The sequence below is a fragment of the Pongo pygmaeus genome, chromosome 9 (assembly GCF_028885625.2).
Source record: "Pongo pygmaeus isolate AG05252 chromosome 9, NHGRI_mPonPyg2-v2.0_pri, whole genome shotgun sequence".
Classification (NCBI taxonomy): Eukaryota; Metazoa; Chordata; class Mammalia; order Primates; family Hominidae; genus Pongo; species Pongo pygmaeus.
Window position 1 is genome coordinate 35746934 of NC_072382.2, and position 13492 is coordinate 35760425.

At 36.2% G+C, this 13492-nt stretch overlaps 1 protein-coding gene across 5 annotated transcripts in view; it reads right to left on the reverse strand.

Annotated features, from left to right (window-relative positions):
• The window catches only part of ELP4 (elongator acetyltransferase complex subunit 4), a 276336-nt gene that overhangs the window by 175495 nt on the left and 87349 nt on the right, over positions 1–13492 (reverse strand). For 3 of the 5 annotated variants that reach the window (XM_054441506.2, XM_063671021.1, XM_063671023.1), the window contains exon 5: positions 11187–11329. In XM_054441506.2, the coding sequence (XP_054297481.1) occupies positions 11187–11329 (143 nt within the window). The remainder of the gene's footprint in view (positions 1–11186; positions 11330–13492) is intronic. The other 2 variants (XM_054441507.2, XM_063671022.1) reach the window with 1 other exon arrangement.

Below are 13492 nucleotides of genomic sequence, written 5' to 3' on the forward strand. Positions count from 1 at the left end.
AACAAAGACATTCTTCTAGAGGAGAACAATACAACCATCTGACCTGGCACACTGGTAAAAGGAGGAAACTGAGACTACCATATAATCCTCACACCCCATTCAAGTTTCACCAGTTGTTCCAATATCATCCTATACAGCAAAACGAAATAGTTTAGAATCATGTGTTGCATTCAGTTGTCATTTGTTCTCTTCAGTCTCCTTCAATATGGAAGTTCCTTAGATTTACCTTAACTTTCATGATCTTGACACTTTTGAGGATTATAGTCCAGATGTTTGGTAGAGTGTTTCCGACTTGGATTTGTGTGATGCTTCTTCATGATTAGATTTGAATTATTAATTTTTGGTGGAAATATCACAGAAATATTGCTGAGTTCTCATTGCATATTATCTGGTGATACATGCTTTTGGTCACCCCCACTACTGGTGATGTTAACTTGATTAAGGTAATTCTTCTAGTCTTCTGCACTGTAAAATTATTCTTTTCCCCTTTGTAGTTAATAAGTATTTTGTGGGATGGTACTTTCTGGCTATGTAAGTTATCTTATACCTCAAAAAACTTTCAATTTATTCACTTATTTATTTATATCAGTATGTACTTATAGCTTCCTATTTTATTAAATCAATTACTATCATTATTTATTTTGATGCTCAAATTGGCCAACATGCCCAGTGAGAACTCCTTTGGGCTGGCTTCTGTGTCCTTTTGATATGCCATCATCATTCTTTAAGAACTTCTACACATAAAAAGATGTTCCAGGCATATCTTTTCCTTTCTCTTCCATCAACCATTTCTCCAAAGAGTCCCAGTGCCTTTGAATGGAGAATGGCATTTAGATCTGAGCATGAGATATACTCATTGCTATTTCTCAACTCCAAGAATTTAAGACATTCATTCATATTTTCTGCGATTATTTTAATAATTTCATTTATTATATTTATCTCTTTAACTCTATGGAAATACAGTATGATGTGAGATATAAGGTAAGAATTTACTATTTTATTACCAAATGATTAGGCCCATAATTTGAAATCCCTTCCCTTGTTATAAAAATGACTTGAGTGTTCAGGCCAGGCACGGTGGCTCATGCCTGTAATCCCAGAACTTTGGGAGGCCAAGGCAAACAGGTCACTTGAGGTCAGGAGTTCGAGACCAGCCTGGCCAACATGGTGAAACCCCATCTCTACTAAAAATACAAAAAAATTAGCCAGGTGTGGTGGTGTGCGCCTGTAATCCCAGCTACTCGGGAGGCCGAGGCAGGAGAATTGCTTGAACCCAGGAGGTGGAGGCTGCAGTGAGCCGAGATCACACCACTGCACTAGGCAACAGAGCGAGACTCCATCTCAAAAAAAAAAAAAAAAAAGACTCTTGTTCATCATAACAATTCAAACGTATAAAACATACAAAGAATAATGATTAAAAAAACTTATTCAGAATCCACCACCCAGAGGCAAATATTGTTAACAGTTTGGTGAATATCCTGTAAGACATCTCTCTATACCAGTCTTGTTTCTTACTGAGAAAAATGATTGCAGGATGTTAAGAAGTATGCTGATAAAAATGTTTTTGATTCTAAAAAGAAGAGTTTTACCAATAAACAAATGTAAAGAGGATTATTATTACTATGTATTTCAAAAATGTTTGGCATTTCCCTCACAGCCTTTCAAATACTAATGTATACTGTGAATCTCTTAGATAATCTAGGAAGGGGATTTAGTTTGCAGTCTTTCATGAGCTTATTTGACTGCATATCACTAGGTTTTTGGAAGCTAAATTAACATCTCCTGAATTAGTGTTAGAAAAGAATTTGGGATAAGCTATACAAAATTTTATGTAAATAGGATTGTGCTATTTATCCTATTTCTATAATCTGCTTTTTCACTCCATTATATCATGGATGCAAAGCCCAGTAACCACCCCTGATCTCTTATACAGAAAAAACTTCTGCAGAGCCACCTCTCTACAGCCATTGCTGCAGTTTTTACAGCTTCCATTAGCCTTAGACCTTAATAAAAGCCACAGTGCCCACCACCCTCCAAAGCATGACGGAATTTCCCTTGAAAGGTGGTAGACACTTGAGCCTAACCAAATAAAGCTGCAGCTTAGAATCTTTTCCTCAATATTTGGGACATTTGGTTGGTATTCTCTTTGTTTTCCAGCATCACTTTCAAATCACTCCTCCTCCTCCACTTCCTAGGAAAAGGAAACTAACAAAAAAATCCATGCTTCTTTTACATATAGCTAACCCCCAGCCATTCTCCTTTTAAGTTGCTGTCTTTATCAAGCCCCTGGACATTTTCCTTACTGTTAATTGAAGACTCTGCACCTGGCTTACAGTCCTAATTCAAACATCTTATTCTCACCCAATATTACTTATCTTAGTAGCTTGCTTTGTTCATTTACCTCCACTATTAAGATTAGTAAATCTACTACCATTGTACTGCCCCTTCTCTTTCTCCTTATATACATATGTATCAACAGCAATCGTCTTCAATTGTTTTTCTTCAGCCTAAAGTTCATGATCCAACATTTTGTTCACTATTTTTAATCGCTTAAACTTCTTTGTTCTTTGTCCTACTCACTCCACCTTGCAAAATTTCAACCCAGGAATCTTAGCACAGAAGCAAGAAAGCCACACAATCTGATAGACTGGCACCACCCCAACCATTTGAGATTTCTGTAGTCAGTGTATTCTTCCGGTCTATGAAATAACCCTTTTTAAGTTTCTCAATTCAACCCAAACTCCCAAGAGGTAAGTAACCATTCCCTAGTGCATAACTATGCCTATTATTTCACTAAGAGAAGTCATCAGTACATATCTTCAGAAACTGCTGCTTTCTTTTCTACATCTTCATCCATTCCCTCTTTATTAATTTTTGCATTGACATTTAAATAAATTAAATAAAAGAGCAAAAAAAAATCTCATTTCACCCCAAACTCCTTCCAGTTATTGATCTTTCTTTGCCACCTGAACTCACCTCCACATGCTCTTTCCATTGCTCACACTATTTCAGCCACAGTGGCCTTTTAAATCCCTGAAAACACCAAGTTCCTTCCTTTATTAGCACATCTGCTGTTCCTTCTGACAATAATACTTCTTGGCCCAGTGCCCATTGCATGATTACCTTCTTGTTAGTTGGGTCTCAACTAAAATGTTTCCACTTAGAAAGACTTTGAGTGAACACAACTCAAGGTATACCCACTGCCCTCTCTGCCCACTTAGCTTCCCCCATAGAAAATGTTCTTTTTCTTTATATTTAACTACATATATATTTGTTTGCTTGTTTAAAAAAAATTATGTGCTTTCTTATTGGACTGTAAGCTACACAATGGCAAGGTTAACAACTGCTTTGTTCACTGCAATGATCTAGAACTTAGCATAATGCTAGGCTCATAGCAGGTGCTCAAGTTCATAGACGGTGTTGAGATTCGGAAAAAGCTTTCAATAAATATTATCGGACATATGATTATGTTTACTTATTTCAGTAGATTGGACTATCCTAAGCCTAACATCAGAATCCTGGAAAACATTCTTGGTATTCCCTTTCCCCTTTCCCCAACCTCAATGAGATCCAGTGAGATCAGAGAGAGAGATAGCGATCAGATTAGGTAAGGCCTTGTAGGGTCGTGGATTTACTATCCTGAATGAGTTGGGGAATCATTGGAGAGTTTGATGCAGAGTAGTGATAAGAGCCGACTTATACTGTAAAAGTGGACTGCCTAACAAGATAGCCACTAATTATATATGGCTACTTAAATTAACTAAAGAAAAATAAAATTAAAATTCAGTGCCTTGGTCTTACTAGTCACATTTCATGTATTCATTTGCTGCATGTGGCTAGTGGCTCTACATTACACAGCACAGATATAGAAAATTTCCATCACTGCAGAAAATTCTACTGGACAGTACTATGTTGAAAAAGTCACTAGGGCTATGTTGAAGAAAAACAGGAGCCAACAAGGAGCAAGGACCAAAGAGCAAAGAGCAAGACCAATTAGGAGGCTATCCCAATAGCTGTGGCAAGAAATGTGGGTAATGTAGGCTAGCATGCAGAGTTGAAGGTTGCAAAAGTGGTATCTGGATACATTTTGAAGATACAGTTGACAGGACATGCTAACAGATTGGATGCAGAGAGAGAGAAGAGTCAAGGGTCAAAGATTATATTATTGAAGTAAGGGCAGAAATCTGGAAGGATATACATAAACATAACTGTGGAGGAGATGACTGAGATTAGGAATGGGTGAATAAGGTGGAAAATGATAAAACAAAACCCATGCATACCAGTGAGATAGGATACCATGCATGAACTGAGGAATAAGATGATTCACTTAACTCTGTATACCTGATGGCCTTTAAAGGACAGAAAGGAGGTAAAAACAAGGCAAACATGCAAGCAAGCAGTTCCTCTCCACTGGTCAAAATGAGGCCCAGCCACTCTCCTAAGTGAAATGCTGAAACAGATAACCAAATACTGCATGTTCTCACTTGTAAGTGGGAGTTAAACATTGGTACACATGAACATAAAGGTGAGAACAACAGACACTGGGGAATACAGAGGGGGAAGGGAGGCAAGGGTTGAAAAACACCTATTGGGTACTATGCTCACTACCGGGGTGAAGTGATCAACAGAAACCCAAACCTCAGCATCATGCAATATACTTTTGTATCAAACCTGCAAATGTACCCTTTGAATCTAAAATAAAAGTTGAAAATAAAGTAAGTTAAAAAACAAAACAAACAAAAAATGAGGCCCAGGATAATAGTCCTCTTTCTAAATTTTCAAGTATTATCTTTTTACTTTAATTGTATCACTAGCAGCTAAGCAGATAGGCAGAATCTCTCTTCACACTTACATGATGCCTTTCCATCAGTTCTGAGATTTGCACTAATTTATCATTCACCATATCCTTTTAATAAAGTAATTTATAGTATACTTCTATAACTATATGACTTCCGAATTTTTAGTCTTAGCTGTTCTCTTCTATAATTTCTTTCTTGTGAGTACAAATTTTCTATTTTTTTAAGACAACGGTCTTGCTCTTTTGCCCAGGCTGGAGTGCAGTGGCATGATTACAGCTCACTCAAGTCTTGGCCTCCCAGTCTCAGGTGATTCTCCCACCTTAGTCTCCTGAGTAACTGGGACTACAGCATGTGCCACCACACCTGGCTATTGGTATTTTTTGTTTGTTTGTTTTTGTAGAGACAGAGTCTCACTATGTTGCCCAGGCTGGTCTTGAAATCCTGGGCTCAAGTGATTGATCCTCCTGCCTCGACCTCCCAAAGTGCTGGGATTAGAGGCATGACTCATGCTTGTAATCTTTAATCTTATATTTAGACTTTTGAATATATTGTGGTTCTTTGCTTTTCAATCTAAAAGTCTTGTATTTTTGAAATAAAATATTATCTCCCAAAAAGCCCCCTTGGGAGTACCAACCCACAGACCCCGGCCGGGCATCTCGTAACCATATGATTACTTGCCTCATTGCAGGCCTTAACAAAGCAACCCATAAGGCTGCAAATTTTGAAAAGCTCAAAGATATCCCTCAAAGAGCTGATGAAAACCCCGCTGAATTTCTTTCCCGCCTTACAGAGGCCCTCCAAAAATATACCCGTGTTTACCACACCTCCCGGGAAAAAACTATTGTTCTTAATACCCATTTTATCTCTCAGTCTGCTCCTAACATATGGCGCAAACTTAAAAAGGCTGAAGATGGCCCTCAAACCCCACAACAAGACCTTCTCAATCTGGCTTTCAAAGTCTTTAATAATAGGGATGAACAAGAAAAAATAAAGCCCAACGAGATCGTGCCAAATGCCAGCTACTAGCTGCGGCTATTTGCCAACCTGACAATAGCACCCAAGGGCACAAAAGACCCGATAGCAGCCTCCCTTCTGTGGCCTGTTTTAAATGCAGCAAAGAAGGCCACTGGGTGAGGGCATGTCCCAACCCAAGGACACCAAAAATTCCTTGCCCAGCCTGCCAACAAACCAGTCACTGGAAGTCTGATTGTCCTCGTAACAACCAGGCTAACAGATCAACTCCTCAAAGCCCTGGCAAGGTAAGGAGTGAAAAATCGCTCACCCTACCACAGCTCCTTGGCCTGGCTGCTGAAGACTGACGGAGCCCAGGGCCCCTGGCCCTATCTGCATCAGAGCCCAGGGTAACTCTGCTAATAGCAGGTAAGCCGATCTCTTTTTTAATCGATAGCAGGGCCAGGTACTCGGCTTTACCTAAATTTTTAGCACTCACTTAACCTTCCCAGGTCTCATCTCACATCCACACGCTACTGAATCCCTTACTTGTTCCCTATCTAATACTATTTTTCTTCACACTCCTTTCTTATCATGCTTCACTGCCCCACCCCCATCCTAGGCTGAAACATTTTAGCCAAATTCAAAGCTTCTATCACCTTTTCCTGCCCCCCCACAACCAGAGTCCCTCCTGCTCCTCTCTGCTAGTCCGGCCCCTGACCCCGCCTCCCCAGCACCCGCTACCCACCTCTCTCGTTAACCCAGTAGTGTGAAACACCACCACCCCTTCCATAGCTGCTCACCAGGACTCCATCAAAATACAGTTAAAAGACCCCTCTAAATTTCCCAACATTCCCCAATACCCCATTTCCCTAACACACCAAAAAGGCTTACAACCCATCATAAACAAGCTCGGCTCACGCCGTCTTCTTAGACCAAAACATTCTCCATGTAACACCTCCATCCTCCCTGTTAGAAAATCTGACCGCTCATACCAACTCGTTCAGGGCCTCTGAGCCATCAATCAGGCTGTCCTCCCTATTCACCCCGTGGTCCCTAACCCCTATACACTTCTCTCCCTCATCCCCTCCAACACCACCCACTATACGGTAATCGACCTAAAGGATGCTTTCTTTACCATTCCATTATACCCTATAACATAACCTCAAACTGTCATATATGCTCTGTCACTTCCTCCCAAGGGGCCCTCTGTTCTCCATCTATTCCTACACATCAGTTAAGAGGAATCTCGTTATCATATTTCCAGGCACTCTCTACAGATTAATAGGGTTCCCTAAAAAAAAAAAAAAATTGCAAACTCTATTACCCACCTCCAAAACCAACTAGACTCCCTAGCAGCAGTTACCCTACAAAACCACAAAGGCCTTGATTGACTTACTACAAAAAAAAGGAGGTCTCCACATCTTCCTAGATGAGGAATGCTGCTTCTATTTTAATCAGTCAGGCCTGGTTCAGGATGCAGTCAAAAAACTAAAAGACCGAGCGGTTCTCACAGAATTCAACTCATTCAATTTAATCAGTAGGAAACTCAGACAATAAAAGAAACTACTGGTTATTGTTAGGATAAATATGTTAAAATAAAATCTTGAAATTCAGAGAAACATATCAAAATAAACTCACTCTGTTGACTACCGACTGTATGCAAACTCAATATTCAAGACCTAACATCGTCAGATCAGTCTGTGCAATAGTTTGAAAGTGTCCCCTACAAAATTCAGGTGTTGTCAGTGTGATAGTATTAAGAGATGAGGCCTTTAAGAGGTGATTACATCATCAGGGCTCCTCTCTCAGGAATGGGATTAAGGCCCGTATATAGAAAGCTTCACACAGCATTTTGGCTAGCTTGCCCTTTCACATTCTGCCATGTGAGAGCACATCATTTCTCTCCTTTGGAGAATGCAGGAAAAAGGTGCCATCTTGGAAGCAGAGTGCTGGCCTCACCAGACAACCACAACTGCCAACACTTTTATTTTCTCATCGATCTGGAGGATAGAAAGTTCAATATTTAATTTCTCTCCTTATAAATTACCCAGTCTCAGTTATTTTGTTATAGCACCACAAATGGACAAAGATAGGATGCCATAACAAAATACCATAGATTGGGGGGCTTAAACAGGAATTTATTTTCTCATTGTTCTGGAGACTTGAAGTCCAAGATCAACATGCCAGCAGAGTTGGTGCCTGGTGAGGGCTCTTCCCTTAGGTTGCAGATAGCAACCTTCTTGCTGTGTGCTCACATGGCCTTTCATTCGTGCATGCTCCCGGAGAGAGAGCTCCAGTGTCTCTCCCTCTTTTATAAAGATACCAATCTTATCACACCAGGGTCCCACCCTCACAACCTAATCTAAACCTAATTACTTCCCAAAGGCCCCATCTCCAAATATCATCCCATTAGGGGTTAGGGCTTCAACATATGAATTCTGGGGGACACAAACATTCAGTTGGTAGTGGTAGGTTAAGCAATATGTTAATATAATTGTTAATCAGTAAAAAGACGACACTGAAAAATGGCAGTGTCTTTCTAGTAAGGAAACCAAACTATGCTTGGACATACTTGTTAGCAAAGCTTAACTGAAAACAAAGTCAAAGTAAAAAATCTTAGACTCCAGAATTATTCTCAAAACCAGCTTATTATTTTGTGACTCAAATTATCTGATATGTAATAGTGAAATATCCAAACAAAACTATCTTGATAATATTATAAAACATCTGAGATCTTTATACTCTGGCTTTAATTTGAAAATTTAAACTGTATGTATGAATTTTTTCTACAGGCAAACCTACTAATCATTTTAAATTAGTTACTGTAAATTTTAAATGATCTGCAGTTTTTCTTATTGTAAAAATATCTTTACATGTTTTAATAGCACCTTCAGAAATTATAAAATTATATATTATATCCTCACATATGATAGTAGGACACAGCTATATCCTCTAGCCTTAATTATAGGAAAAGTATAGATAACTGTAAGGCTTAGCTTTATTGTTTTATAAATGAACCAGTAAAGTTCATTTTAGTGAAATGAGCACATGCTTTTCATAAATTAAAATAAATCTCACATGGTAAAGTACCCATTTTGAAAATTAATTTAATTACATGTTTAAAGTTTAATTACATTTAATTAAGCATTTAAGTTTAATATGAAATAAATGAATTATCAGTTAACTATGAAATGAAATACTGCCTTGATAATTAAAATCTATAAATTTTCCTATTCTGTGCAAAACTGCTAGTTCTTACAAAACACTCAGCAAATATGTATTTTAAAGACTATAGGATTATATCCTCAAGGCTGATTAAGGAGTAATTTTTCTGGCACCTAGGTTGGTGGGTGTAGATTTACTGCCTCAGTAAATGGAGGTAGCATGGTACAAAAAAAAAAAGAGCAGAGGTTTTAGAAACTTGAGTTTGGGTGTTAGCTCAGTCACTGACACCCTGCAACAGCAGGAGAGTTACTTAGCAACTCTAACCTGAAATTGCTTATAAAATGGGGTTAACATTCTCTTGGAGGGTTGTTGGCAAAATTTAATGAGTTATCCCATATTCAAACGTCTGGGAGAGTACCTGACTTGGAAAATATATTTGACACATGCTAATCCCCTCCTTACCCCAGCTGTTAAGTAAATGAAGAATAACACTGTACTTGCTGGTGTAAAAAAAAGTATTGTCCTTAAGATACATTTTTTTAAATCACAAAAGTAACACCATATTATTTTTCATTTAAATATATCAAACATAATATACATTTTACATTTATTTTCCTAAGCACTCTGTTAATGGAGACAGTATAGCATTATTGCTAATACAGATATCTGAATCAGGGAGAATTTACTTTGAACCTGGGTTCCACTCTTTACCACTATTTGAGAAATTATGGGAAAATTACCCTGACCTATTTCGCAAGCTTGTATGTAAATGCATGTTTGACTCAATGTGTGGCAAAAACTGGAAAATAGAAGAATCAATATAATCATTCAAACTTAACAAAAATTTAGTGAGCTAGTAAGGCAGGTGGTATTTCCTCTTCTCCCCACCTCCAATTTTTCACATGAAGATATTGATTTTCACTGATTTTAGGTGATTTGCCCAAGTTAAGGGCAGGATGAACTCAATACAAGAATCCAGATTTTAAAAATTCTTTTATCAGTGCTCATTACTCCATGACACAGGAAGGTAAAGGTGAAAGACACCAAAATCTTCTGAAGCAGCGAAGCAAAAAAGAAAGATAAATCTGACAGATTAAGCCTGGTTCTATCACTTAATAATTAAAACTCAGATAAATCAATTCTGTGAATTTCAGTATCTTCTAGAAAATGGGACTACATACTTCCGCATGTTAATACTACATAACCCTGTATAGGGTTAATATAAGGATTATAGAAGATAACAAATGTAAAGTGCTAACAGAGTGGCTGACACATAGCAGTAATACATTAATGGTAGTTATAAATGCTAAAACAACATCAAAGCACCACTTTTGCTAAGTCTCTATCCATAGATTGGAGCACTCCATAATAAAGTGAATATTTTTTTGGAAACATTTAATAAGAATGAGTACAGTAGTCTCCACTAAATTCTCAGGTATTATTTTTAGAACAGAGACTATAAATTTTAAGCCATTTTGGTTCACAACGCCTTGCCTATTAAATCTTCATTTAATAGCTCATCTCATTTTGAAAATGGTTTTACAAGTGCTTAAGAAAATATAAATGACAATCTGTTCCATAACTTACTGAAATAAAAATGGAAATTAAATATTCTTAACACTTTATAACATACATTATTCAATGTCAAGTCCTGTAATTTTCAGAGTTTTGTCTTAATAATGTACTGGCAGTATAAACATGTTGTGTTGTTTAGATACTTAAATCCCAAACTCTAAATTCTAAGTCACTTAAAATTATACAGATTGTTTTATTTACAGCAGAGCCAGAAATAGAAAGCCTTCATAAATAAAATATTGTAAAGTATATACTTGTTTACTCTCTGAAAAAGTATATGCCAAAAAATTAAATTAAGCAAACGACACTAGTTTGTATCATTTTCATTGCTATTATTATGAATACATATTTATTAGGTGTCTATTTGCATTTAAAGCTGAAAGACTCTGATTTAGAACTGTTCTACATTTTCTTGAAAACCAGCACTTATTATAAATTTGGTGTCCTGACTTTTCAACTTGCAAATTAGAGAAATAGTGGTTCCAGTAGTTACAGGACCAGAGAAAAAAGAAAGCCACAGATAATGAAATACTATGAAAAATACATAGACTTGAAGTTACAAATTATATAGAAAACTAATATTTATTATTATGATATTTACCCTTAGATGTGTATTCTTTCAAAAATGTGGTAAAAGTGCATTCTACTAATATTTGAAATCAGATTTTGTTATTAAATGGGTCATTAACTTACCAGGGTTCTACTTTGAGAGTTGAAGATATTTTCTCTGGAAGAAAAAATCCATGCCAATTTGAAGCCTCAATTAGTTCTTGTGGCATTCTTTTTGATGCATCATAATAGTGACCAAATCTTGAAGATGATACTGGTCCAATCTGCTAAAATAAACCCCATAGTGGTTGTTAAACAATTATTTTTAAGCTATAATTTATTTGTCCTACATCCAGCAAAACAATGACATATTTATGAATTTTAAGCTAATAAGGAAGAATGGATATACATACACTAAGTAAATTTCAAAGAAGCATACAACAACCTTTATTATTTTAAACCATTTATAGTTACAAATCAACCTATTTATCTTTCATGTTTCTTCACTTCTAGTGGTTCCCTAAATTTGACAAGAATTTAAAAACCTCTTTGGTTTTTTTTCATTATACTGTATACCTTCCTAAGTTCAAAACTTAATATACATAATTCTTAATTAATATTTAAGATTCTAGGTTTTAATGACAAATTAAATATGCAGTTGCCAAGAACTGAAAACTTAAACCCAATTAATTCACTGGTAAGAGGTCCAAAAGAAACTAGCTATTTAAATATATTAAACTGAGTATCATTTTAAAACTGAATTCTCACATAAGACAATATACATGTATATTAAACATTTCTTGCAAATTTAAATTAAGCTTGTAGGATAAAATGTACTACAATACTCCAGACAGGAACAAGGCACATGATAAAGTGGAAGAATGTATATGACTTACATTAGATCAATCAGAACCTGGCATAATCATTGGTTCATTGATAATTCCTCTTTTGTGTTCTCTACTAACAATTTCTCTAACAAATTATCTTTCTTATAAGAAACTCTAACTTATATGACACTGAATTTATTTATATGGGATAGCAAAAGTCTACTAACATAACATTATTATTACGTTGCTTTGAATGGACTTTGGGCTAATTTCTTTCATTCAATACATTGAAAATATATATACATCACTATCCAAAATTGAACTATTAACAAATTCCACTTGGCAATAGTCTCTAATAAAAGATTTCAGATCTACTCTTACATAATTTCCACTGTCCTGAAACATATAAGTTTCAGAATATTCAACAAAGCTAGATAATCACTACAGAAATTGAAGAAATATACCTAGTAGATACTTATCTAAGTGACAACTTTTTAATTTAGGTAAGAAAGACATATTTGCTTGACACTAGATATTTGCATTTAAGACTTCAAGGATTCATATTCTTAAACTAAATGCCTACCAAAAGGAAATTATACAGTAATAAGAATTAAAATTTTTTAAGTCTAATAGAAACACTTTTTTCAGATTCAGAGTCTGTGGGTTTGACATTTATTTTTTAAATGAAATGACCGTTCATCCCTCCATAAGGTACTACTTACTTTCATTAATGAAAGATATGCTATCAGTTTGCTTCAATCTAATCTTTTCAATCCAATATGTACAGAATTCTTGTTCCCAAAACATAATTTATCCATTTATCATGAAACTATTGATAAATAAAATATATAATATTAAAATGTTTCTTAAAAATAGGGTACAAACTTTAAAAATGTAAAGTTGTTAGTCTAAAGCAATTTAAACAAGGTCTGTTCTTTGGCCTACAATCTATTCTTTATCCGGATTATAGTTCAGAATGTTTTTACTGCAATCTCTGCTAGAGCTCATCTTTTTATTGTGTAAGTCCAAGCCCCCTTAATGTTTTAGAAAGGCCTTGACTAACTGAACTTTGATCTGATGTCTTCATTGAGAAAAACACCAGGTTGCCCATTTCAGATGCAAATCCGCCTAAGGCCCAATAGAATTTAGTAAAGACAGCAAAAAAGAAAAAAACAGAAGTTTCCAGGATCCTCTTTGAGAATCCTGGGGCACACTGGTGTCCTTAATCCATGCTGCTGCATGGATTAAGGTAGGTGATAACCTTTCCTGATTCAAAAGAATAAGCAGAGTGCCTACAAACTGGGTGGAGACTAGGATTTGGCTATAATAAAACACCATGCAATAAAAGCTTGGTCTATGTCAGAAGCCTCTGAAAAGGCCTCAATGTACCACATTCCCAGGCCTAGTAGGGAAGCTTGCAAAAGCCTACCTGAATCAAATAAGCATGAATAATCTATTTTAGCAGACTGGCCATGGGGAGAGAGAAAGAAAGAGACTTTTCACTTCTTTTAAGTTTGAGTTAATAAATTTATTAGTGGACTGAAAGTTCTTGAAGTCCTATGCACTCAGAGAAATATGCTAAATTGCCAAGAAGCGAAGTATGCTTTTTAAGTTGCCGTCTCT